Source organism: Chiloscyllium punctatum, chromosome 30 (assembly GCF_047496795.1).
Source record: "Chiloscyllium punctatum isolate Juve2018m chromosome 30, sChiPun1.3, whole genome shotgun sequence".
In the NCBI taxonomy this organism is placed as follows: Eukaryota; Metazoa; Chordata; class Chondrichthyes; order Orectolobiformes; family Hemiscylliidae; genus Chiloscyllium; species Chiloscyllium punctatum.
Genome location: NC_092768.1, coordinates 20314025 through 20340772, shown reverse-complemented (window position 1 = coordinate 20340772; position 26748 = coordinate 20314025). Strand labels below are relative to the sequence as shown.

General features: G+C 46.4%; 2 protein-coding genes across 2 annotated transcripts; both read left to right on the top strand.

The window, feature by feature from the left end:
- Positions 1–1993: 1993 nt before the first annotated feature.
- On the top strand, positions 1994–4439 carry LOC140455007 (tumor necrosis factor-like). Its single transcript, XM_072549684.1, has 4 exons — positions 1994–2238; positions 2944–3004; positions 3424–3489; positions 4017–4439. Exons 1-4 carry the CDS (start codon positions 2062–2064, stop codon positions 4427–4429), a joined length of 717 nt encoding a protein of 238 aa, XP_072405785.1. The 5' UTR covers positions 1994–2061; the 3' UTR covers positions 4430–4439.
- Positions 4440–13548: 9109 nt separating this feature from the next.
- On the top strand, positions 13549–16961 carry LOC140455006 (tumor necrosis factor-like). The gene is made up of 4 exons (XM_072549683.1): positions 13549–13805; positions 14810–14870; positions 15263–15328; positions 16149–16961. The coding sequence occupies exons 1-4, from the start codon at positions 13629–13631 to the stop codon at positions 16559–16561; spliced, it is 717 nt and encodes a 238-aa protein (XP_072405784.1). The 5' UTR covers positions 13549–13628; the 3' UTR covers positions 16562–16961.
- The last annotated feature ends 9787 nt before the right edge of the window (positions 16962–26748 follow it).

Sequence of the window (26748 nt, the reverse complement as noted above, 5' to 3'; positions counted from 1 at the left end):
CTGTGGGAGTGGCAGAGTCAGAATCACTGGTGACCTTTAAGCGGCAATTGGATAGGTACATGGGTAGGTGTTTAAGCTAGGACACATGTTCGGCACAACATTGTGGGCCGAAGGGCCTGTTCTGTGCTGTATTGTGCTATGTTTTATGTTCTATTTACATTCTTCTTTCAATACAGAGACTGAAACTGTACACATTATTCCAGATTGGTCTCACCCAAGAGGCCGGTCTCACTGAAGAATAGCATTTTCACTTGGTTTTACAGTGTACCGAATTGATTTCGCCCCAGCCCTATATGCCTGAGCCCTTTATCATGCACTGCGATCAGTCTCAATCACATTGATGTGACACCAGTTGTGGATATAGACCAGACCCTCCCACAAACCACCCATCCATCCATTGACTCCATCGACACTTCTCATCTCTGTGAAAAGGCAGCCGGTATCAAAGAGCCCTCCCATCCCAGTTATCATCACTCCCAACTTCTTCAGTCATGCCAGAGATTCAAAGGTGAAAGGTTAGTGCCAAAAGGGTCAAGGACAGCTTCTTTCCCACTGTGAATAGACTGCTGATTGGACCTCTCATATGTACGTTAGTTCGCTCAATGAACTGGAAGGTTTGTTTTCAGATGTTTCATCACTAAGACTAGCCAACATCATCAGTGAGAGTATTCACACTTTTCATTGCACTCAGGTACATCTGACAAGAATTAATCAAATTAACCCAAATCAGCATTCTGTCTAATCCAGGTACAGTGCGTCAGGGACCTCCCCTTTACCCACTGCCCAATGTACTCCTTCCACGAATTCAGAGACACTGACTAAACTTTCTTTCCCTTTCACAAACCCCTTGCTGGCTCTTCCTCACTATCTGGAGTATTTCAGATACACAGTAGAACCACTTGAGTCATCGATTCCATCAGTGTCCCAATGACAGATGTCAGACTAACTCTCCAATATGTTCCCTTCTGGAATACAGGCAGGGCATATGCTGCTTTGCAGTCTGATGGAACACTTCCAGAATCTGGGGAATCCTGGAAAATTCACACCAACAAATCTCCTGCTGTATTAGTGCTGCTGTGAGGACCTTGTTGTGAAGTCCATTAGGAACTAGGAGTGTCCCTCCCACAGCTCTCTCACTGTGTTCAGTATCACTTCCCTCCTGATGATAATCTCCCCAGGTTCCTCCACCCATTGCCCACCCTGATGTCCATCTCCCAGTGGTAGGTGTTTGTTTCCTCCACAGTAAAGATGGAAGGTGAATGAGCTGCTGTGTTATTGTTCCATGTTCCTTATTCTGTGTGTTGAATTCCCCATTCTCACTCTCTGGGGGATCCACACTGATGGCCCTCGCTCTGCTGCTGTTTCATGACCCGGAGAACTTTCCTTGGTTTGATCAGAGAGTCTCATTTTGTCCACCTGAGAGATCTGTTCGTTTTTCACTTTGCTGCTGCTTTCGGGTTTTGTCCCACCATCTGACCAGTCAGACATCTTTCTGCATGGTATGTTTCTGTTCAGCTTGATCACTCTCTCATTTAATTCGTTATCCACTGTCGGTGGGTCTGCCCCACACTATGACAGAACCGATTATTTCTGTAATAAAGTTAGTGTTGTGCTCTCCCTCCATCTCTCTACCTCCTCCCTCTGTCATTGTTCCCAGTGAGAGCCAGGAGCCCATGGGGGAGACATGGAGAGACTGGGGGAATTGCTGGGGCCCACTTTGGATTACCGACAGGATGTCCCGGTTTTGGGAGAAACTGCTGTCGTTCCACGTTGGGTGAGAGTTAGACAGAGCCAGTCCCACATTCGATCTGGAGAGTGATCGCTTTCCAATCGCTGCTGTTTCTGCCTGGGGATTTCCTATTCCATTTCATCACAGCCAGCAGTGACTGTGCTGCTGCTGCTGGTTATAAAGAGGTTTTAGTGAGGAGCAGCAGCAGTTATAGAGCAGGCAGCTCCCTCCCAGAGAGAGAGAGAGAGAGAGAGAGACAGAGACCCTCAGACAGAGCCTGAGTGGACCCGAGAGAGACTGAGCCCAGCGAGTTCCCTCTGCCCCCTGACAGCATGGACACTGAGGCCAAGTTCTTGGAGCTGGAGAATGGGGGGCTGCTGCCCATCAGGGAGTCAGGCTCCAACACAAGCTGTTTCTGGCGGGCTCTGTGTACACTCGCTGTCCTCGGCTTGTTGCTGCTATCGACCTTTCTCTTCCTGCTTCAGTTTGGAGTGTTCCCTTCAAACCAGGTGAGGATCTGCCTTGGGGAGGGTGTTCTTGGAGACGGGCGCTCGCCTTCCACTTGCCGCTTGCATTGCCCCGGGGACAGGGACTTGTTTGGAAGCGGGCACTTCAAGCTGTTGAAGGGATTTCACTCTCAGTTCGTGCTGCAACTCTGCAGTAAAACAGCAAACTGACCCCCAGCGCTTGAGCCAGGCCGGCCCTTTAACTGCAGTCTCTCCAACAGCGAGAGTGATTTTCCCCCAAGACCCTGCTCAGTGCCCAGCCTGAGCTGAGGGAACTGTTGGAACTGCTCCCTGTTCTATGGGAGCCGCCGGATAAAGGCGGCTCTCTCAGTCTGTGCTGCCGGCGCTACTAAAGGACAAGCAGAGCCTGGCAGCTGTCCCTCTGAGAGTGGCGGGGGTGGGGGGGTCACTCAGCCAGTCTGTATGGGGTCAGCGTGTGTCTGTACACAGTGGGGATGGGGAATAGGCTGGCTGGGTCACTCCGGCCCTCTAGGGTAGCCTGTCTGTCCTGGACAGTGTCCAACACAGGGACTCCAACCGAGTCAGTGTCTCCAATCGCCTGGATCACATTGTGTTTCTGTCCAACACCGGGTCGCCCCTAAAGCCCACCCAGCCGCAGCCCTGGGTTGGGCACTAACTCCTGTTCGGTGGAGCGGAATCTCGAGTCAATTTCACATCTTAACCCTTGTTCTTGTTGAATTCCTTCAGGGTTCGAGATCAAAGCTGGAAGTCTCCCATCCCTCACTGACAACAGCGGCTCAGACCAGCGGTAAGTGCTGTCAGGATCAGTGCTGTTTCTCGGACCCATCTCTCCCTCACCCTCTGGGACATTCCTCATTAATATTTTCATCAATATCTTTCCTAACATTGCTGCACCATTCTCCCTTTATCATTGTTGTCCTTGAGCGATTTGTCTGTTTTCCTGACTCCCTCTCAGTCTTTCCCACAAACTCTCTCAGATTGCAGCAATACTGGACTCGAGATGTTCTCTCGGAGTCTCCTCCCACACATGCTGCCAGACCTGCTGAGTTTCTCCAGCCTTTTCCATTTGGATATCATACACTCTTTCCTCTCATGAGCCCACCTGTCTATCTGTCCCCCCCCAACCCCCACCCCTCTCTGTGTCTGTCAGTCTGTGCTCTGTGGGTGATCCAGCAGGGTCTGAGTTTTTGTCTTTTCCATTTCCAGGTTTGCCCCTTCTCATGAAGCAGGTGGGGAGTGACCCCCGGCCGAGAATCGCAGCTCACCTGACAGGTACACAACTGTTCTCAATGTGACAGCATCCTCGAGAGAATAGGCCCCAGCAGCTGGGAGGGTGCAGGGGTGGGTTGGGAAGGTGCTAACTCTCTTTATTAATAATGTAATGTGGAGAGAGCATTGGAGGAGGAGAGTGGGAGATAACAGGGTCCTGGGCAAAGAGAAGGGGTTGTGGTGTGAATTGGTTCATCTGAACACAGAGACAGCAGCACAAGCATCAGAGATGAAATCCTCCTGTGACCAGCCTCTGTATGGGTCAGGGTGATAAGGGAGCTCAGTTTCCAATTAAGATGCAGACCGTCCAGTTTCTTTCCCATGGTAAATCGTGGGATCTTACTGTGCACAAAGTGATGGCTCCATTTCCTGAAATTGCACAATTACGCCTTCAATAGCACCTCATTGGTTGTAAAGTGCTTTACCGTATCCACAAGCCATGCCTGGTGCTACATCAATGCGGGCTAGTTATTTCTCTTTGTTTGATCCTCATGGTGTCTTCCCTCTCTCTCCCACCCCTGCCCCCTCAGCTTCCCCAACCAGCAAAGGAGGGACCGTGATTTGGCAAAATGAGAGTGATTCCACCTTCACCGAGGGCCTGGAGTTCAGGGACAACCATCTCATCATCAAGAGGCCTGGACAGTACTTTGTCTACACCCAGGTGGTCTTCCACAGCATGGAGTGTCAGCCCCAGGCTGTCTACCTGAGCCACGAACTCACCAAGCTGTCACCAAGTTATCCCGAGGAAGCAATTCTACTGAAAGCCACCAAATCCGCCTGCCACTCTCACCAATGCAAGGAGCCCTGGTACAAAACCTCCTACCAGGGAGCCATCTTTGAGTTCCTGGAGGGAGATCAGATCTTCTCCAGGGTTAACGAGGAGACAACGGGATATGTAGACACAGCCGAAGGGAAGACTTTCTTTGGAATATTTGCTGTATAATTTTCCTGGAACATGCACATTGATTATCAATGACTGATCAAGAATTTCAAATTGAAATTCATCACAAACTGACAAAGACACATTGTCTTCTTATTGTTAATTGTGAACAAACTAGATTAATTTCTGTTGTATTTGATTTCAAGAGTTTGCAACAACAGAATGTGTCAGATGTGTGTGGCTTTGAGGATTGGTGGTGCAGTGAAGTATCAGAGTAAATTTTCAGTGATGCAATTTCAGCTTTGTACAAAGCACAGAATGGTATTGGTCAGGGAATCTGTGCTTGTCTCCAGCTAACATCTAGGTTTGATGGATTTACTGGCCTCCACCTGTCACTATAATGTCCCTGCTTCTAACATCCCTTTAACACTGGGCCCAGGTGGAGGTGCTTCACTGCTGTGTAACATTGATCCTGTTGGGTGAGTGAATTCAATTGGAACAATGTGAAGAGAGTTGTTCAGAAATTGCATTCCAAATCTGCTGTTTCTGATTGATATGAACACAAAGCCTCACAGATCGTATAATTTATTTCCTATTTAAATTGTGTTTTCTGTTGCTCACTTTATTTGAATTTGTCCTCCTCAGGTAGAAATTTGTTTGTCTATCCCTGGAGTGAAAATGAAATCCAGGATCCTGGGTCTGATATTCAGACTGATTATTCCCTGAGACCAGGTACTGGTCCTTGTAGAGTATGGTCTATTCCTCATTATTGATTTACATTCCAAAGGATCACTGCTATCTTTGTGAAAAATGAAGCAAGTTGATTGAGTTTGCTGTTGGGTGAGGAATGCCAAAGCACGTTCTCAGCTGGGCTTTGGCTTTCTACCTCGAACAATGTGATTGGTCAAATCTTCACAGAATCTTCCCTTCCTTGAGTCCATATGGTCAGCACTGCAATTCAAATGGTGACAGAACATTCAGCAAACACCAAGAGGTTGGCTCACTAAATGTTGGCCTGTTCCTGATCTGATGGGACTATATTGTGCTCCTACAGCTTCGTCCTAGTCAATGTTGGAGGGGATTGTTTGCTGCTCTGATCCAAGGGGAATGGTTGAGATTGTTCCTTCATGGCAATGTTACCTTCCCTTTGTACCTTGTACTCTCCATTGGTCACCCTTCAGACTGGGCAATGCACAGTAAGATCCCAGTAATAAATCTGATTGGCTCTGCACGCCGAGAGATTCTCTGTCTCGAATGAGGGACCACTGAAATTTAATTGCAGCTCATAGACCAACTGAGTGTTTGTGTAAAACTGTAACATCTGTTCTATAGGTGTCCTTTAGTGACAATGATATTGTCAATGTTAAGATATTTCAGATTGATATAAGTTATTATTTAATTCTATTTATCAATGGTTGTATTTATATTATTTATATTAATATTTATGTCTGCAAACATAAAGAGGAATTAATAAAATTATTTGAAGATTGTCTAATGTTTCCTTCTGGCTGTTGTACATTGGTTTGGGTTTGGAGATGTTCCTGGACAGTGTTTAAATGAGAGGGTCCACTTTCGACTCTGTTCCAACTGACTGTTTGATTGATTATCACACTGGGAATTTGGGATAGACAGTTTAGAGCTGGGCAACTTTATGGGATTGGGAGATTGTAAATCTGAGATAACAAAACCAGATCTTGGTAATCTTGTCGGGAGAGGAGATTGGGAATCTTAGAGAGGGAATCCAGAGTTTGAAAGAAGAAATTATAAAGAGAAAGTCATGTGACCTACCCATAAGCCTCCTGTCTCATTCAATGAGATGTGGATGACAAATTGAAAATACTTGAACAAATAAACTGGCTAATGTTACTCCCACTTTCTGCACATAGGCATTTCTCCCCATCTCTGTCTGAAATGGCCATCCCCCTAATTCTGGGACTGTAGTTACACATCCTGTCCAACCTGGGTGGAACCACCTGCCTCTCAGCATCTCTCCTGATGAGCCATTAGAATTGGGTCTGTTTCAAAGAGATCACATTGTACACAGTTCAACTCCAATGACCATCTCTCCAGTCTCCCACACATTACTGCAGGAACCAGAAGATTAAAGCAAGTGTGTGAGGATGGGATTTCAGACAGAGTGCAGTCGGTGCCTGACATGCCCTGCCAGGGGAGGTGACACAAGCAGATACGAAAGCCACAGTTTAGAGATATTTGAGCAGACACAGGAAACAGGCAGAAACTGAGGGATATAGGATTAGGTTATATGAGCATCATAACTGGCACAGAGATATTGAGCTGAAGAATGTGTTTCTGCTCTGTAATATTCTATGTCCCATGTTTGAAAAATGCCCAAATTGCTCGAAACAGTGACAGGAAGGTAACGTCTAAGTGTGGAAGGAAGAAGCAATACTTTCCCTCCCAGATCGGTTCTCGACAAAACACTGAGAAATTTTCAATTTGCAATCCGGTGTCACTCAACCATATCCACTGTATAACCAACAGGCTGGCAGTGTGGTTTTTTGAAAGATGACAAATTCGTGAATTTGTTGTAAAAGTACTCAGGCCAACTGTAAGAACTGTTTAAAAGTTAAAAGTATGTAGTGTATTTCAGAAAGCAAAACACTTACTGCAAATCTCTGAGCCACAACCACAGACATCCAGCGCTCAATGTCAGAACGGCTCACATGTTCACAAGAGAATAGAAGTTTTTCAAAGGGAAACATTTAAACATCCGACAGGACAGCCAATACTTAAATGCTTTCTATGTCTTGAAGGAGATGCGGTAAAGCTGCAGCTCATGGATTAACTCTTGTTTGGGAGTTAACCCTTTGTTTACCTTTATGTTACCTTTACAGTTTATGTACAACATGTCATACTCTCATCACACTCGGCTGAAGCAGACATGAATTGAGTGGACCCTATGCAATGTGAAATATTTACACGTGATATTTCAAACAGGGGACCATGCCCACCATCTTTGTGCTCCCAGGAAATCAAACGTTCCTGTCCATGGAGTCAGCCTGTGAGAATCTGACCGTCAGGCACAGCTTGTTTTCCTGACTGTTTCCATCGGTTCCCAGCCATCCCTGTACATACACCATTCTCAGCTGAGCACAGCTCACACCAATAACACGCTTACCCCACTGTTTGGCCAAACACTTGCAGAAACTTAAATTTCACTGCTAGCCAACAGGAATTGCCACCACACCCTATTCTGTCATGGGGAATAGTGTGTGAATGAGAAACTATCACCCACTCTGCCTCAGACAGACGCACTCAAGAATGCCTTGAAGAAGTTTTCCTCCTCTCTCTACAAGAATACTCTATGCTACTCTCTCCCCACCCCCACCCTCCTCTAGCTTATCTCTCCATGCTTCAGGCTCACTGCCTTTATTCCTGATGAAGGGCTTTTGCCTGAAACGTTGATTTCGCTGCTCGTTGGATGCTGCCTGAACTGCTGTGCTCTTCCAGCACCACTAATCCAGCACTCTGAGAATGTGTCAGGCTAACTCAGACTAACACGGCTCCATTATGAGAAATTATTCCTGTCCAAGATGGCTCGGCTTGTGACTTACTTCCCCATTTCTAGAAAGGCACTTGCAGAATACTGTTATACAGGAAGGGGTGTTCAGTGAATGGAAATACATACTCATCAAGGTCAATCTGACCAGGGTTGGGATGTAGGGCTTTCCAATTCTCAGGGAAGTAGGGGTTGGGTTCCATCTTGATAAACTCCTTCTCCTCCCATTCACTAATGGGCCTTTGTCTGGATCCAAAGCAGGACTCACCTTTCACTCTCAGTGAAAGCAGGTTCAACCTGAACAAGCGATATTCAGACAACAACCTGTTCATTCCAGGTATCAGTCTCACAGCCTCCTCCAACACATTCTAACTCGGTATGAAGATTTTTTTTATTTCAAAATATACTTTATTCATGTAAATAAATCTTTGGTACTTGTACAATTTTCCATGTCGTTCATAGTTATATACATTGCATGTCTTAACATTACAAAGAACAAATTGAATTAATCGAATTCACAGTTATCCTATTAACAGTTACCTTTATTAACTATCCAGTCTCTTGGTATTTGGCTGTGGCTTCAGCGGAACCCACCTACTGAGTGGGTGCCCTGTTATATGAAAGCAAATGAAACTTCTTTAACCCCCAGTTTATGGGGTTACCATTGTCCATTTGACTGTCCTGTCTCTGGGGTGGCTGTCTACATCCCCATGGTAAGCACGAACTGCTGGACCTTCGCTGGGCTGAGGTAGCTATCCAGCTCCTCACTGGGGTCATTTACCCGCTCTGGTGTCATTGAGCCAAGGCAAGGGTCCTCACTGTCCAGTTCTGTGTCTGACAATGGGACTGTCAGAGGATCACAGCTCTCGGTTGCCTGTAGTTGTGGGGCAGTGGGTACCCCCTGGTTCTCACTGGGTGGAGGGTGGACTTCGGGGGGTCCGTTGTTTCCTGGTTGGGAGGAAATGCCCTCCTCTTTACAGACGGCGCTCTGTCTCTTCTTCTGGTGGTGATGGCCTTCTTTGCGTCCATCTTCCCCCTCCGAAGAGCTGGCCGTTCCTCCCTCGTGCAGGTGTCTTTTCCCCCTTTGCTGGGAGGTTTTGGGGGCCTCGCAAGATTTCCTCTTCCTGTTTTTAACAGGTATCCACTCCTCCGCCTGCTTGATTACCTCCTCCTCCATTTCTTCCATCTGTCTGGCTAGAGCTAGGATCAGCTGCTGTGTCTCCCCGCTGGCTGCCGCCTCCTCCACTCCAGCCTGTTCTTCTTTCTGGGTGCTACCAGGCTCTGTTTCCCTGCTGTCTGGGTGTCCACTGGTCTTTGGGGGTCCACTGTTCACATTGCCACCTCCAGCCATCTGTGCGTAAGTGGGCCCCCCCCCCCGTCTTGGGCAGGTCTTATACATGTGGCCCGCCTCTCCGCACAGGTTGCAGCTCTTTTCTTCCTGACAGTCCTTAGTCAAGTGACCCTCCTGTTTGCAGTTCCTGCAGATGGTCACTTTGCAATCCGCCGCCACACTCAGTATGAAGATTGTCCGACGAGAGGGGAGGCCATATTGGATTTGGTACTCGGTAACGAGCCGGGACACGTGATGGGCTGACTGTTAGTGGTGAACATTTTAGTGATGGTGACCACAATTCTGTGACTTTCACCTTGGTTATGGAGAGAGATAGGTGCGTGCAACAGGGTAGGATTTACAATTGGGGGAAGGGCAAATATGATGCTGCAAGACAGGATCTGAGGAGCATAAGTTGGGAGCATAGGCTGTCAGGGAAGAATGTCGATGAAATGTGGAACTTTTTCCATGAACAGATATGACGTGTCCTTGATATGTATGTACCTGTCAGGCAGGAAAGAGATGGTCGTGTGAGGGAACCTTGGTTGATGAGTGAGGTTGAGTGTCTAGTAAAGAGGCAGATGGAGGCTTACATAAGGTTGAGGAAACAAGGTTCAGACAGAGCGTTGGAGGGCTACAGGATAGCCAGGAGGGAGCTGAAGAAAGGGATTAGGAGAACTAAGAGAGGGCATGAAAAATCTTTGGCAGGTAGAATCAAGGATAACCCCAAGGCCTTTTATGCGTATGTGAGAAACATGAGAATGACGAGAACGAGGGTAGGTCCGATCAAGGACAGCAGTGGGAGACTGTGTATTGAGTTAGAAGAGATAGGAGAGGTCTTGAATGAGTATATTTCTTCAGTATTTACAAATGAGAGGTACTGTATTGTTGAAGAGGAGGGTATGAAGTGGACTGGCAATACTTGTTAGGAAGGAAGATGTGTTGGGCATTTTGAAAAACTTGAGGATAGACAAGTCCCCCGTGCCTGACGGGATATATCCTAGGATTTTGTGGGAAGCAAGAGAGGAAATTGCAGAACGGTTGGCAATGATCTTTTTGTCTTCACTGTCAACAGGGGGTGGTACCAGGGGAATGGAGAGTGGCGAATGTTGTGCCCCTGTCCAAAAAAGGGAATAGGGATAACCCCGGGAATTACAGGGCAGTTAGTCTTACTTTGGTGATAGGCAAAGTAATGGAAAGGGTACTGAGGGATAGGATTTATGAGTATCTGGAAAGACACTGCTTGATTAGGGACAGCCAGCAGGGTAGGTGAAGGGTAGGTCTTGCCTTACAAGTCTTATTGAATTCTTTGAGGAGGTGACCAAGCATGTGGATGAGGGTAGAGCAGTGGATGTAGTGTACATGGATTTTAGTAAGGCATTTGATAAGGTTCCCTATGATAGGCTTATGCGGAAAGTCAGGAGGCATGGGATAGAGGGGAATTTGGCCAGTTGGATAGAGAACTGGCTAACCGGTCGAAGTCAGAGAGTGGTGGTAGATGGTAAATATTCAGCCTGGAGCCCAGTTACCAGTGGAGTTCCGCAGGGTTCAGTTCTGGGTCCTCTGCTGTTTGTAATTTTTATAAATGACTTGGAAGAGGGAGTCGAAGGGTGGGTCAGTAAATTTGCAGACGATACGAAGATTGGTGGATTTGTGGATAGTGAGGAGGGCTGTTGTTGGCTGCAAAGGGACTTAGATATGATGCAGAGCTGGGCTGAGGAGTGGCAGATGGAGTTCAACCCTGTCAAGTGTGAGGTTGTCCGTTTTGGAAGGCCAAATAAGAATGCGGAATATAGGGTTAACGGTAGGGTTCTTAGTAAGGTGGAGGAGCAGAGGGATCTTGGGGTCGATGTTCATAGATCTTTGAAAGTTGCCACTCAGGTGGATAGAGCTTGTAAGAAGGCTGATGGTGTATTAGTGTTCATTAGCAGAGGGATTGAATTCAAGAGTCGCGTGGTGATGTTGCAGCTGTACAGGACCTTGGTAAGGCCACATTTGGAGTCCTGTGTGCAGTTCTGGTCGCCTCACTTTAGGAAAGATGTGGAAGCTTTGGAGAGGGTGCAGAGGAGATTTACCAGGATGTTGCCTGGAATGGAGAATAGGTCGTATGAGGATAGGTTGAGAGTTCTCAGCCTTTTCTCATTGGAACGGCGAAGGAAGAGGGGTGACTTGATAGAGGTTTATAAGATGATCAGGGGAATAGATAGAGTAGACAGTCAGAGACTTTTTCCCTGGGTACAACAGAGTGTTACTAGGGGACATAAATTCAAGGTGAAGGGTGAAAGGTTTTGGGGGGATATCACAGATAGGTTCTTTACCCAGAGAGTGGTTGGGGCATGGAATGCACTGCCTGTGGGAGTGGCAGAGTCAGAATCATTGGTGACCTTTAAGCGGCAATTGGATAGGTACATGGGTAGGTGTTTAAGCTAGAACACATGATCGGCACAACATCGTGGGCCGAAGGGCCTGTTCTGTGCTGTATTGTGCTATGTTCTATGTTCTATTTACATTCTCCTTTCAATACAGAGACTGAAACTGTACACATTATTCCAGATTGGTCTCACCTAAGAGGCCGGTCTCACTGAAGAATAGCATTTTTACTTGGTTTTACAGTGTACCGAATTGATTTTGCCCCAGCCCTATATGCCTGAGCCCTTTATCATGCACTGCGATCAGTCTCAATCACATTGATGTGACACCAGTTGTGGATATAGCCCAGACCCTCCCAAAAACCACCCATCCATCCATTGGCTCTATCTACACTTCTCATCTCTGTGAAAAGGCAGCCGGTATCAAAGAGCCCTCCCATCCCAGTTATCATCACTCCCAACTTCTTCAGTCATGCCAGAGATTCAAAGGTGAAAGGTTAGTGCCAAAAGGGTCAAGGACATCTTCTTTCCCGCTGTGAATAGACTGCTGATTGGACCTCTCATATGTACGTTAGTTCGCTCAATGAGCTGGAAGGTTTGTTTTCAGATGTTTCATCACTAAGACTAGCCAACATCATCAGTGAGAGTATTCACACTTTTCATTGCACTCAGGTACATCTGACAAGAATTAATCAAATTAACCCAAATCAGCATTCTGTCTAATCCAGGTACAGTGCGCCAGGGACCTCCCTTTTACCCACTGCCCAATGTACTCCTTCCACGAATTCAGAGACACTGACTAAACTTTCTTTCCCTTTCACAAACCCCTTGCTGGCTCTTCCTCACTATCTGGAGTATTTCAGATACACAGTGAGAACCACTTGAGTCATCGATTCCATCAATGTCCCCATGACAGATGTCAGGCTAACTCTCCAATACTTTCCCTTCTGGAATACAGGCAGGACATATGCTGCTTTGCAGTCTGATGGAACACTTCCAGAATCTGGGGAATCCTGGAAAATTCACACCAGCAAATCTCCTGCTGTATTAGTGCTGCTGTGAGGACCTTGTTGTGAAGTCCATTAGGAACTAGGAGTGTCCCTCCCACAGCTCTCTCACTGTGTTCAGTATCACTTCCCTCCTGATGATAATCTCCCCAGGTTCCTCCACCCATTGCCCACCCTGATGTCCATCTCCCAGTGGAAGGTGTTTGTTTCCTCCACAGTAAAGATGGAAGGTGAATGAGCTGCTGTGTTATTGTTCCATGTTCCTTATTCTGTGTGTTGAATTCCCCATTCTCACTCTCTGGGGGATCCACACTGATGGCCCTCGCTCCGCTGCTGTTTCATGACCCGGAGAACTTTCCTCGGTTTGATCAGAGAGTCTCATTTTGTCCACCTGAGAGATCTGTTCGTTTTTCACTTTGCTGCTGCTTTCGGGTTTTGTCCCACCATCTGACCAGTCAGACATCTTTCTGCATGGTATGTTTCTGTTCAGCTTGATCTTTCTCTCATTTAATTCGTTATCCACTGTCGGTGGGTCTGCCCCACACTATGACAGAACCGATTATTTCTGTAATAAAGTTAGTGCTGTGCTCTCCCTCCATCTCTCTACCTCCTCCCTCTGTCATTGTTCCCAGTGAGAGCCAGGAGCCCATGGGGGAGACATGGAGAGACTGGGGGAATTGCTGGGACCCACTTTGGGTAACCGACAGGATGTCCCGGTTTTGGGAGAAACTGCTGTCGTTCCACGTTGGCTGAGAGTTAGACAGAGCCAGTCCCACATTCGATCTGGAGAGTGATCGCTTTCCAATCGCTGCTGTTTCTGCCTGGGGATTTCCCATTCCATTTCATCACAGCCAGCAGTGACTGTGCTGCTGCTGCTGGTTATAAAGAGGTTTTAGTGAGGAGCAGCAGTAGTTATAGAGCAGGCAGCTCCCTCCCTGAGAGAGAGAGACAGAGACAGAGACAGAGACCCTCAGACAGAGCCTGAGTGGACCCGAGAGAGACTGAGCCCAGCGAGTTCCCTCTGCCCCCTGACAGCATGGACACTGAGGCCAAGTTCTTGGAGCTGGAGAATGGGGGGCTGCTGCCCATCAGGGAGTCAGGCTCCAACACAAGCTGTTTCTGGCGGGCTCTGTGTACACTCGCTGTCCTCGGCTTGTTGCTGCTATCGACCTTTCTCTTCCTGCTTCAGTTTGGAGTGTTCCCTTCAAACCAGGTGAGGATCTGCCTTGGGGAGGGTGTTCTTGGAGACGAGCGCTCGCCTTCCACTTGCCGCTTGCATTGCCCCGGGGACAGGGACTTGTTTGGAAGCGGGCACTTCAAGCTGTTGAAGGGATTTCACTCTCAGTTCGTGCTGCAACTCTGCAGTAAAACAGCAAACTGGCCCCCAGCGCTTCAGCCAGGCCGGCCCTTTAACTGCAGTCTCTCCAACAGCGAGAGCGATTTTCCCCCAGGACCCTGCTCAGTGCCCAGCCTGAGCTGAGGGAACTGTTGGAACTGCTCCCTGTTCTATGGGAGCCGCCGGATAAAGGCGGCTCTCTCAGTCTGTGCTGCCGGCGCTACTAAAGGACAAGCAGAGCCTGGCAGCTGTCCCTCTGAGAGTGACGGGGGTCACTCAGCCAGTCTGTATGGGGTCAGCGTGTGTCTGTACACAGTGGGGATGGGGAATAGGCTGGCTGGGTCACTCCGGCCCTCTAGGGTAGCCTGTCTGTCCTGGACAGTGTCCAACACAGGGACTCCAACCGAGTCAGTGTCTCCAATCGCCTGGATCACATTGTGTTTCTGTCCAACACCGGGTCGCTGGACAATATAGTGTCTGTGTGAAATAGTCTGTCCACTAGACTGTCTCTAAACAATGTCTGTGTGTACAGTAATGTCCAATACGGTGTCTCTGCGCAGTACATTCGTCGTACGGTATAGCGACTGGACAAAGTGGTGTCTCTGTACTCAGTCGTTTCACTGTACAGTGCAGTGTCTCCCTACAACACCGTGTCTCCTGACAGTACAGCATCTCTCCACAATGCTGTGTCTCTCCGTAGTATGGTGTCTCTCCACAATACAGTGGCTGCCTACCATGTGTTGAACAGTAAAGACAGCCAGCCCACAGACCAAACAGTCCACCCAGCTACAGCCCTGGGTTGCACACCAACTCCTGTCAGGTGCAGCAGAAATTTGAGAGAATTTCACATCTTAACGTCTGCCCTTGTTTAATTTCTTCAGGATTCAGGATTAAAGTTGGAAGTCTCCCATCCCTCACTGACAACAGCTGCTCAGACCAGTGGTAAGTGCTGTCAGGATCAGTCCATCATATTCTGTTATCAACGTCTAGCTCGGTTTAACCTCTGACTTTGGGTCAATCTTCACCAATATTTCTGTCTTCTCATCACTGCCATTTCCAGTTCAGTAACGCTCTGTTACTTTCTTTCTTTAGTTATTTTGATGTCCATTCTCCGGAGTTATCGTCTGTCTTTTGAGAATAATCTTTCAGTTTGTAGTAATATCAGACTCGAAACCTTAAGTCTGTTTCTTCCTGCAGAGATGTGTTTCATCTTTCACTCTTCTCTCTCATGAGCCCACCTGTCTATCTGTCCCTCCCACCCCTCTCTGTGTCTGTCAGTCTGTGCTCTGAGGGTGATCCAGCAGGGTCTGAGTTTTTGTCTTTTCCACTTCCAGGTTTGCCCCTTCTCATGAAGCAGGTGGGGAGTGACCCCCGGCCGAGAATCGCAGCTCACCTGACAGGTACAGAACTGTTCTCAATGTGACAGCATCCTCTAGAGAATAGGCCCCAGCAGCTGGGAGGGTGCAGGGGTGGGTTGGGAAGATGCTAACTCTCTTTATCAATAATGTAATGTGGAGAGAGCATTGGAGGAGGAGAGTGGGAGATAACAGGGTCCTGGGCAAAGAGAAGGGGTTGTGGTGTGAATTGGTTCATCTGAACACAGAGACAGCAGCACAGGCATCAGAGATGAAATCCTCCTGTGAGCAGCCTCTCTCTGGGTCAGGGTGATAAGGGAGCTCTGAGCAATTCACTGAAGGCAACATCCTTGATTAGTGAGTTGAGCATGAGGGTGATGGTGGTCTTTCAAATGGTCCATTGGATCCAAACCCCAACCTTGCTCTGAGCCCTGGGTTTCCCTGGCTCCCAGTGAGTCGCAGTGAGGGACAGGTTCCAGTTAATATGTGTCCTCATTCCCTCTGAGTGCTGCAGCCACTTATATCCCATTGGTTCCCTGCCTGGTCCAGGTCAGCTGTTTCAGCACAATTTCATGGAGATTTCACAATGTCTCCTTTAGAGAGTAATGAGTAGAATTTGCACTTTTTTCAGAAATAAGATGCAGACCATCCAATTTCTCTCATGTTGGAAGCTGTGGGATCTTGCTGTTCACAAACTGGTTGCTCCATTTCCTGCATTTGCACAACTTTTCCTTCAAAAACCCATCATTGGTTGTAAAGTGCTTTGGTCAGGCTATGACTAGTGCCTCATAAATGCAGGCTGTTTCTTTGTCTTTGTTTGATCCTCATGGTGTCTTCCCTCTCTCTCCCACCCCTGCCCCCTCAGCTTCCCCAACCAGCAAAGGAGGGACCGTGATTTGGCAAAATGAGAGTGATTCCACCTTCACCGAGGGCCTGGAGTTCAGGGACAACAGGCTCATCATCAAGAGGCCTGGACAGTACTTTGTCTACACCCAGGTGGTCTTCCACAGCATGGAGTGTCAGCCCCAGGCTGTCTACCTGAGCCACGAACTCACCAAGCTGTCGCCAAGTTACCCCGAGGAATCCATTCTACTGAAAGCCACCAAATCCGCCTGCCACTCTCACCAACGCAAGGAGCCCTGGTACAAAACCTCCTACCAGGGAGCCATCTTTGAGTTCCTGGAGGGAGATCAGATCTTCTCCAGGGTTAACAAGGAGACAACGGGATATGTAGACACAACCGAAGGGAAGACTTTCTTTGGAATATTTGCTGTGTAATGATCCCGGGTCACTTCCACTGTTTTTCGATGGCTGTTCAAGAATTTCAAATTGAAATGCAGATTGGGGCACATTGTCCTCACCAGCACTAATTGCACAATGAGATGAACTTCTTTATTTTATTTAAAGGCTTGCAGCAACATAAGTTCTCAAATATGCAGGGATTTTATGTCTGGGTTGTCCAGTGAATTACCAGGATAGCAAACCCTGATTTCTGCATAACACCGTAATACTCATCAGGGCCCATTAACTAGGGTTTCAGTATTTTCAAATCAAGCAGACGAGCCCAAAAAGGCTCTTTTCCCCATGATGTTCCTATTTCCCACAGACTGGGAACAGCTGTAGGTCATTCATTGCTGTCTGTGTGATAACATGAATTTGCCTTGTTAAAGTGTAAGTGAAGAGTTGCAAATAATTGGGCTCTAGCTCAACTGAACTGTTCATTTAAGCAAACATTACACACCACTACTTCAACATCCTGTGGCAGATCTCCATTCCTAATTCCAGTTGAAATTATCAGTAAGACAGTGGTTCTTAATTTATTTCATATTTATATCACATTTTTTGTAGTTTAACTTATTTGAACTTTTACTCCTTATGGAGACATTAATTAAACAATCACTGGAACTAACAAGTAGGGTCTTGGGTCTGATCTTCCGAATGTTTTGTCCCTGAGAACAGGAACTGGTTTTCCTGATAGTGCTCTACTTGTATGTTTATGTATCTCTATTTTTGAGGCCCTTCTGGCACAGTGCTAATGTCCCTAGCTTTTGGGCCAGGAAGCTTTGGTTCAAGTGCCACCTACTGCTGAGGCTTGTCATAACATGACTGAATGTGTTAACAAAATAAAATATTGGATGTAGGTTTGCCTGCTGAGCTTGAAGGTTCATCAGTGAGTCACAAAGGTGTGTAGGTCAGGTGGATTGGACATGCTAAATTGCCCACAGTGTCAGGTGCATTAGTCAGAGGGAAATGGGTCTGGGTGGGTTCCACTTTGGAGGGTCGGTGTGGACTTGTTGGGCCGAAGGACCCGTTTCTACACTGGAGGGAATCTAATCTGATCAAACCTACATCCAAAACCTCAACTTGAGCTACAAATCATCTCAAAACTCGCTAAAAGAAAATTGAAATCACTGTAAACCCTCCATGGTGGTTTTTGTACTAGCCTTGTAAATCTTCAGTGATCATTACTTGTCCCAATTCAATGAAGAAGACATTGGATGAAGAAGACAAGTCAAGCTTTCCAACAATCAATGGGCCTTTAGTGTGGTTGGTTGACAATTTTAAAAATATGTATGGATATTACAATGTATACATTTTCTCCAAACAGTATCCTGAAAGATGCCGGATGGTGAATGCATTTGAGAGACCTTTACTTGGTTGTTTCTTTAATGATGATTATTTAAGTGGAATATGTTTGAATCTAACTTAATTTTAACTATTGGAGATTTTTTTTCTCTTGAATGTTTAATGGAGTTGGATTCCTTTAATGGCCTGTCTCTTCCATCAGTTATTCTTGAGCCTGGGTAACGAGAAATCTAATTGGTTCAATGGCCAAGAGAGTTTCTACCTTGAGAATAAGGTGGTTGAATGTTAATGACCAAAAGCAGTGTCTCGTGTCAAACTGCAATATTTGTTTTCAAGAAATCTTTCACTGGTGAAAATATTGTTTTCGGATTGATTTAAGTTGTTAAATATATTTATTAATTTTTATTTATATTATTTATAATTTGTGTTATTAATTGCAAAGATTGTAGATTGGAATTAATAAAAATAGTTTAAGATGATAAAATGTATCTCTCTAATTACTACAGATTGATCTGCCTTTAGACTGAATGGGATGTGATCCCAGAAAATACTTTACACATTGACAGCTAAGAATTCAGAAGCAGCATTGTCCAGTTGGGATTTGAGTGTGGATCAGGAAGTTGGGAGTTGAGTGAGGATCAAGAGACTGGGATCTGAACCAGGGTTGAGAGATTGGATTTGAGTGTGGATCAGGAAGTTGGGAAATAGAGTTTTACAGTATAGAAACAGATCCTTTTGTCCAAATTGTTCATGTCGACCAGATAGCCCAACCTAACCTAAAGATGCCATTTACTAGCACTTGGTCCATATGTCTGTAAATCCAGCGCAGTGGTTCAGTGGTTAGTATTTCTACCTCACAGCGTCAGGGTCCTAGGTTCAATTCCACCCTTGGGTGACAGTCTGTGTGGAGTTTGTAAGCTCTCCCTGTATCTGTGTGTATTTCCTCTGGGTGTTCTGGTTTCTTTCCACAATCCAAAGATGTGCAAGTTAGTTGAATTGGCCATGCTAAACTTTCCACAGTGTTCAGGATGTGTAGGTTAAGTGCATTAGTCATCAGAAATATAGGGGATGGATATGGATGGGATACTCTTTGGATGGTCAGTTAAGCTGAAGGGTGAAGGGCCTGTTTCCACACAGTAGGGGTTATATGGTTTATTCACGTGGCTACTGAGATGCTTTTTAAATGCTGTAATTGTACCTGTCTCCACCACTTCCTCTGGTAGCTCATTCCATTCATGCACATACCATCCTCTGTGTGAAAAACTTGTCCCTTGGGTCCCTTTTATATCTTTCCCCTCTCACCCTAAACCCATGCTCTATAGTTCTGGACTCCCTTATCTATATACCCTATCCATGCCCCTCATGATTTTAATAACCTCCCTCAGCCTCTGATGCTCCAGGGAAAACAGACCCAGCCTATTCTGCCTCTCCCTGTAGCTCAAACCCTCTGACCTTGGCAACATCCTTGTAAATCTTTTCTGAACCCTTTCAAGTTTCACAACTTCTTTCTGATAGGAAGGAGACCAGAATTGCACGCAATATTCCAACGGTGGCCTAACCAATGTCCTGTACAGCTGCAACATGACCTCCCAACTCCTGTACTCAATACTCTGACCAATAAAGGAAAGCATATCAAATGCCTTCTTCACTATCCTATCTACCTGCAACTCCACTTTCAAGGAGCTATGAACCTGCACTCCAAGGTCTCTTTGTTCAGCAACACTCCCAGGACTTTACCATTAAGTGTATAAGTCCTGCCCTGATTTTCCTTCCCAAAATGCAACACCTTGCATTTATCTAATTTAAACTCCATCTGCCACTCCTCAACCCATTGACCCATCTGATCAAGATCCCATCATACTCTGAGGTAATCTTCTTCACCATCCACAACACCGCCAATTTTGGGTCATCAGCAAATTTACTAACAATACCTCTTATGCTCACATCCAAAGCATTTATGTAAAGACAAAAGGCAGTGGACCCAGCACTGATCTTGTGGTACACCACTGGCCACAGGCCTCCAGTCTGAAAAACAACCCTGTCCTGCCGCCCTCTGTCTTCTACCTTTGAGCCAGTTCTGTGTTCCAAATGGCTAGCTCTTCCCATATGCCATGTGATCTCACCTTGCTAACCAGTCATCTATGAGAAACCTTGTCAACGCCCTCCTGAAGTCCAAATAGATCAAGACTACTGCTCTGCCCTCATCAATCCTCTTTGTTACTTCTTCAAAAAACTCAATCAAGTTAGTGAGATGTGATTTCCCATGCACAAAGCCGTGCTGACTATCCGTAATCAGTCCTTAGCTTGAGTGAGGATCAGGAGATTGGGATTTGAGTGAGGATCAGGAGATTGGGATTTGAGTGAGGATCAGGAGATTGAGATTTGAGTGAGGATAATGTGATTCGGATTTGAGAGAGAATCTGCAGATTGGCCTGTGGAAGGATCCGAGGGATTGGCAGTCTTAGAGAGAATTAAATGATTATGGATCTGACAAAAGGCATTAGATATTGGGCAAGCGAAAATAGTACAAATGATTAAGTCTCCAAGAAACCTCCAGCCACATTTATCCTTCAACTAACATCAGTTTTTAAAAGAGTTACCTGGTAATTCAAATTGAAGAGTTCTAGGCAGAGATTGGTATATGACAGTTTGTTTTGTGGCTATAATAGAAAACTGGTTCAAGGAGTTCAGAGTTGGGTGTTAAACATTCCTAAATACAAGGAACACTGTTCAGTGTTATCTGGGGGTCACCAATTAGTGGGAAGGATCTCGAGGAATTTGCAGAGGATTGTGACAATGATACAGTAGTTATAATGAGGGAGATTAATGACCTGAATAGAGACTGGGGTAACATTAGTATGAAGAACAGAAAGGAGAGAGCATTTTCAGTGTATGTTCAGGAAATGTTTCTCCAGAGGCATTGCTACTTGCTTCCTCTGTTAGGACAGGCTTAAATGTCAATGGGAGAACACTTATTGATTAGTGATTACTGTAGCATAAGATTGGGAATGAGTTGGAAAGTGCTTTAAAAAATCCAGAACAATTACTTGAGGGAAAGCCAATTTCAATAGGGGTAAGAATGGGTCTCACGTTGAACAAATTAGAGTCAAAGGTTGGCAGGACGAAACATAGTTGAATGAGTGGAGCTTTCGTAGAAGCAATGAATCGGGCACAGCTCCCTCAAAGGGGAAAGGTGGGTTAAACAAATCCAGATCTCCCTGGATGGCCAAACTGGGAGAAATGACGCCTGCTGTGGGATTGAAAATGCCGTTGAGAGCTCGGCTGGTTATAACAGATTGAGAGGGCTGTTAAAAAGGTAAAGGAAAGAAGCAAAGGTAGAATACAAAAGGACATTGGCAGCAAACACAAAAGGGAATCCCAAACAAAATGTCTCCAGGTAAGTAAATAGTAATAAAAGGAGAAATCAGACTAATCCAGTATCCAAAAACGGTGCTACCAGACCTGCTGAGTTTCTCCAGCATTTCCTGTTCTCTTTTCGATCTTGCAGCAGCTGTGAAGGGAAGTGAAAGTTAAGGTTCTGGATCTGGTAACACTTCCTCAGTCACCCTACAGTCCTGTCCAGCTGCAACTCGACCTCCCCAACTCCTGTACTCAGTACACTGACCAAGAAAGGGCATGAATTATATTCCTCAGGAACTGAAGCTGAAAGATCATTCTCATCGAGTGGCAGAAAAGGCTATCTTCTGCAGGTCTCAGTTATTCTAATTCTCATATTCTACTGATGAGCCACTTGAGCTCCCTCTTCTTCTGACCTCTGGGTGTTGCTGAGGCTTCTGTGGATGATAGCAACTGCACAAGCAGAAAAGGGGCAGACTTTCAAGCAAATAAGTTTGGAGCAAGTTTGGCATTGTCAGCCAGCAGGAGGAGAGTGGTCACAGCAACACCTTACACACAGGATGGGATTCAGGTTTGTATTCAATAGGATAAAGAAAGATATATTGTCTGCACTGAGGAGAAAGTCAGAAATAGAGGGCATGGCTTTAAGGTAACTGACAAATGAAGACACAAGGAGGCATTTTAATGCAGCGAGATATTAAGACCAGAATCATAGAATCCATACACTGTGGAGAGAGGCCATTTGGCCCATTGAGTCTGCTCTGACCCTCTGAAGAGCATGTGATAGCCTGGGGCTGGCGGAGTTTGGGGGCGCGGAGATGATCAACTACTATTTGTTCTTATGTTTTAGCATGGAATGGTGGTTGAGAAGCATTATAAGACCATAAGACCATAAGACATAGGAGTGGAAGTAAGGCCATTCGGCCCATCGAGTCATGTATCATGGTCGGAGGGTCTACCTATGGGACTCCTCAGACTGACATTTGACCAGCTGACAGACCTGTGAATATTCTAAACAGTTCCGCAAAAGCAGTTTAGAATCAAAGCATTCCAAGCAATTTATTTGTCAAGCATTCATCTAGAAAACCAACGTTAACAGATTCAATGTACATCCTTTGAACAAGCTTCATGTTTTAACCAGAAATCGTCGAAAATGTGAACAACTGGCGATTGCGAATTCATTTTTGAAAGATCTCAAAATCATGTAAGCTAATTCGGGATTCCCACAACATTCCAGAGTGCAACGCCATTCTACCCCGCAGCAGTGACTGTCAGATTCCCCATCGGAATGTCGACGTTATAACTTCTGCCTCGCACAAAGGATGATTAAAATCCGAAACTCCCTTTCCCACAAAAGGTGGTGGTGATGGTTTAAACATACCTAAGGCTGACAGAAGTGTGTTGGTCAGGATCTTACTGAAGCAAAGTATCCAGGTCTAATTGGGATCATTTCTCCTTTTCTTTTATATTTGTTCTTGGGACGAGAGGGCAGTTAAGAGTCAGCCACATTGCTGTGGGTCTGGAGTCACCTATCGCTGTTGTTGTGTTGCCATAGCCTTACCAGACCACAGAGGCTGCTCTCTCATTAGAGAGAAAAACAAGTCACACATAGGCCAGACCAGCTAAGGAGAGCAGTGATCCAAGATGGATTCATAGTCATTATTAGACTCTTAATTCCAGATTTTTAACCAAACTCAAATCCCACCTCCTGCTATGACAGGATTTGAACCCAGTACCTGGGAACATTTCCTTGGATTAACAGTCTAGCGATTACACCACTAAGCCATCACCTCCCCTTGCTCTGGCTATGTTTCCAGGGAGCAAAGAACATTATATCCTTGTTCATGGCAAATGCAGACAGCAGGAGGCCATTTGTCCCCTCCAACCTGTTCTCCCATTCAATTACATCCTGCTCAATCTGTATCTCAACGCCAACAGCCTGCGATGGTTCACATACCTGCAGGCCCCTTGTCAATCAGAAAGTGCAGTTTTGAAACATCAACTTGTTTTCCTCCAACGCCCACCATCCTAAAGAGCTGCTGTCTTTCGAGGGGGAGAGTTTCTGTTTCAATCATTCTGCTGACAAACAATGGCCTCCTGCTGTACCTCGGAAAGAGGCAGGTTCTCGTTTTCAGGCTCCCTCCTCCACCTTTTGGATTTCCCCCAGAAGAAATCGATTTTATCTGTCCGCCCAAGTAAACTAGTTGATTGTCTCAATGGTCTCGATCACCTCACCTCATCGGCCTCAATATTCTGGGACACGTCTGGAAGTTTTTCATTACAAACATTTACAAGGGACAATGGGAAAAGCTACTGAAGAGGCCCCAGTAGTTCATAGGACTCGTGAAACCTGATTCGATTTGATTTGATTTATTGTTGCCACGTGAGCCGAAGTACAGTGAATGGTTGTGTTTTGCGTGCAGTACAGGCAGCAGATACCATCCAAAGATCATACGGGTGATGAATGGAATCGAATCCCTGCTGTGTTGAATCAGGTTATTCAGCCTAACGAGTCCAGCCCAACCCTCCAAACAGCATCCCACCCAGACCCATCCCTCTACCCCAACTCCTGTAACTGTAGCATTTCCCATGGCTAACCCACCTAACCTACACATCCATGAGCACTATGGGCAATCTAGTATGGCCAATCCACGTTTTTTGAGGAAACTAGAGCACCCGGAGGAAGCCCAAACAGAAACAGGGAGAATGTGCAAACTCCACGCAGACAGTCAACTGAGGGTGGAATCGAGCCCGGGTGCCTGACACTGTGAGGCAGCAGTGCTGACCACTGAGCTACCCTGCTAGAACAGGGCAAAGAATACAAAGTTATGGCTGCAAAGGAGATGTAAGATCCACATTCGATTGGAAACCTGAGAGGTCCATTCATAAGTCTATCGACAGTAGGGGATAAGCTGTTCTTGAACCTGTTAGCAGGATCGTTTAAAAGCTTTTGCATCTTCTGCCAAACGGAAGAGATCCTAACAGCAGTTTGATTAGATTCCCTACAGTGTGGAAACTGGATCTTTGGCCCAACAAGTCCACACCGACCCTCCGAAGAGTAACTGCCCTCTGACTAATGCGCCTAACACTATGTGCAATTTAGCATGGCCAATCCATCTGACCTGCACACCCTTGGACTGTGGGAGGAAAACCACGCAGACAGGGGGAGAATTTGCAAACTCTACAGAGTCGCCCGAGGTTGGTAATCAAACCGGCGTCCCTAGTGCTGTGAGGCAGCAGTGCTAACCACTGAGCCACTGTGCCACCCAATAGGAATGGGTCTTTGATGGGTCTTTAACAATGTTGGCTACCTTCCTGTAGCATCAAGAAGTGTAGATGGAGTTAATAGATGAAAGATTGGATTCTGTGATGGTCTGGGCTGTATTCACAACTCTCTGTAGTTACTTACAGTCCTGGGCAGAGCAGCTGCTGTACCAGGCCGCGATGTATCCCAATAGAATACATTTTGGGTTCAAAAATAATGTAGATACCCAATGATTGGAAAGGCAAGTGTGAGATCCCACAAGAAAAGCCAAGTCAAAAAGACTCCTAACCAATGTGGTAGTGTCCCCATGCTTGAGCCAGGAGGCCCAGGTTCAAATCTCACCTGCTACAGAGGGATACAGAAACATCTCTGAACTAGGCTGATTAAAAAATAGGTAAATGAACCAGTCAGAATAACCCTCCCACCTCTCCCCTAACCCACAAAACTGATTGCTTTCTGATTGGTCTCAGTCCTGATGACAGATGGTTTAAATAAAGTGGGTTAGTCATACAGTTTCCTCATCTCCCCTCCCCCCCACCTTATCCCAGATCCAACCCTCCCTCTTGAACAGTCCCACTTGTCCATCTTCCTTCCTACCTATTCGCTTCACCCTCCCCTCCATCACCATCACCATCACTCCCACCTGCCCGCCACCTTCATCTACCTCTCACATTCCCAGATACCTTACCCCCATTCCCAACCCCCTCCCACATATCTCTCAGCCCGCTTGGACTCCACCCGCCCTCATTCCTGATGAAGAGTTTATGCCCGAAATGTCGGTTCTCCTGCTCCTCGGAGGCTGCCTGACCTGCTGTGTTTTTCCAGCAGTTTTTCCACTCTGATCTCCAGCATCTACAGTCGAACAGCCTACTTGCTCACTCAGAATGGGGTCGTCACACCAGAGTTTAGAATCAGTGAGGTGCTGGAAAAGCACAGCAGGTCAGGCAGCATCCGAGGAGCAGGAAAATCGATGTTTTGGGCAAATGCCCTTCATCAGGAATAGAAACGTCGATTTTCCTACTCCTCGGATACTGCCTGACCTGCTGTGCTTTTCCAGCATCACTCTGATCTAAACTCTGCCTTCCAGCATCTGTAGTCCTCATGTTTGCCTTAATCACACCAGAGCCCAGAGACTGTAAAGCAGAAGACAGCTCGTTTTTGCTCTGCATCATTACCCTGATTAGTTTAATTTTTTTTTAAAATGGCATTTTCTTTCACTCGGAGGGTAGTGGGAATCTGGAATTTGCTGCCTTGCAGGATAATAAAGTCACGAGAGCTCACAACGCTTAAAAGAAATTACTTGGAAGAGCATTAGAAGTATTGTGACAATGGCAAAAGTGAGGAATGCAGATACTGGAGATCAGAGTCGAGATGGTGGTGAAGGCAGCATCTGAGGAGCAGGCTAAGGGCTGCCCAGTGGGATCAGCGCAGATAGGACTGTGCCTGTTCAACCCTGCTTCAGAAGGTGAACAAGCTGTGACAAATTCCACATTGATATCTCCCTCCAGACATTGGTATTTTCACACCAACTGTAATGTTACACAGCTCTGGAGCAGGTGAGACTTGAACCTGGGTCCTCCTAGATCGGAGGCAGGGACGCAACAGAAATATGAATTTGTTTTACATTGCAGAAGTCGTGATGGTTGAGACGTGGTGACTCAAAGGTGAGTTGATGTTAACAGAGTGAGTTACCGACCCCAAACCACAAACTGCATGAAGCTACTTCACGCTGAGGTTCAGGGAAATCTCCAGCATTTCGATAGCACCTGTCACAGACTGAGGCTGTCCCAGAGCTCTCTACAGCCAGCGGTGGGCTTTGTACAGTCCTGTCAACGGCAGAGGGGGATGCCAAAAATATAGTCAGCGCACAGTATGACCCCACAAACACCAAGGTGCTGAGTAAATGGATCAGGGCACTGCCTCATGCACTGGTGTGATAAGGTGCTGAGACAGTGGAATATCACACACAAAACTAACCACTGGGTGAGTCTTGGGCTGGACAGGTTTTAAATAGCAGGGCAGGTTAAACTGGGTCGAAGGAGAGAGACAGAGATTTTGTCCCTTTGCCCAATTGGTACCCAATAGCATAGCATGGTTGATTATGTCCTGGTGCAGTTCAATCTGAACTTGTAATCGTTCATCAGTATTGTGTTTTGGTTAGAAGGGTTTTGGGTGAGCGGGCTCTTGTGGTGCAGTGGTAGTGTCCATATCTCTTAGCCAGACGGCCCAGGTACTAGGAAAAACATTGAAAAGGGTC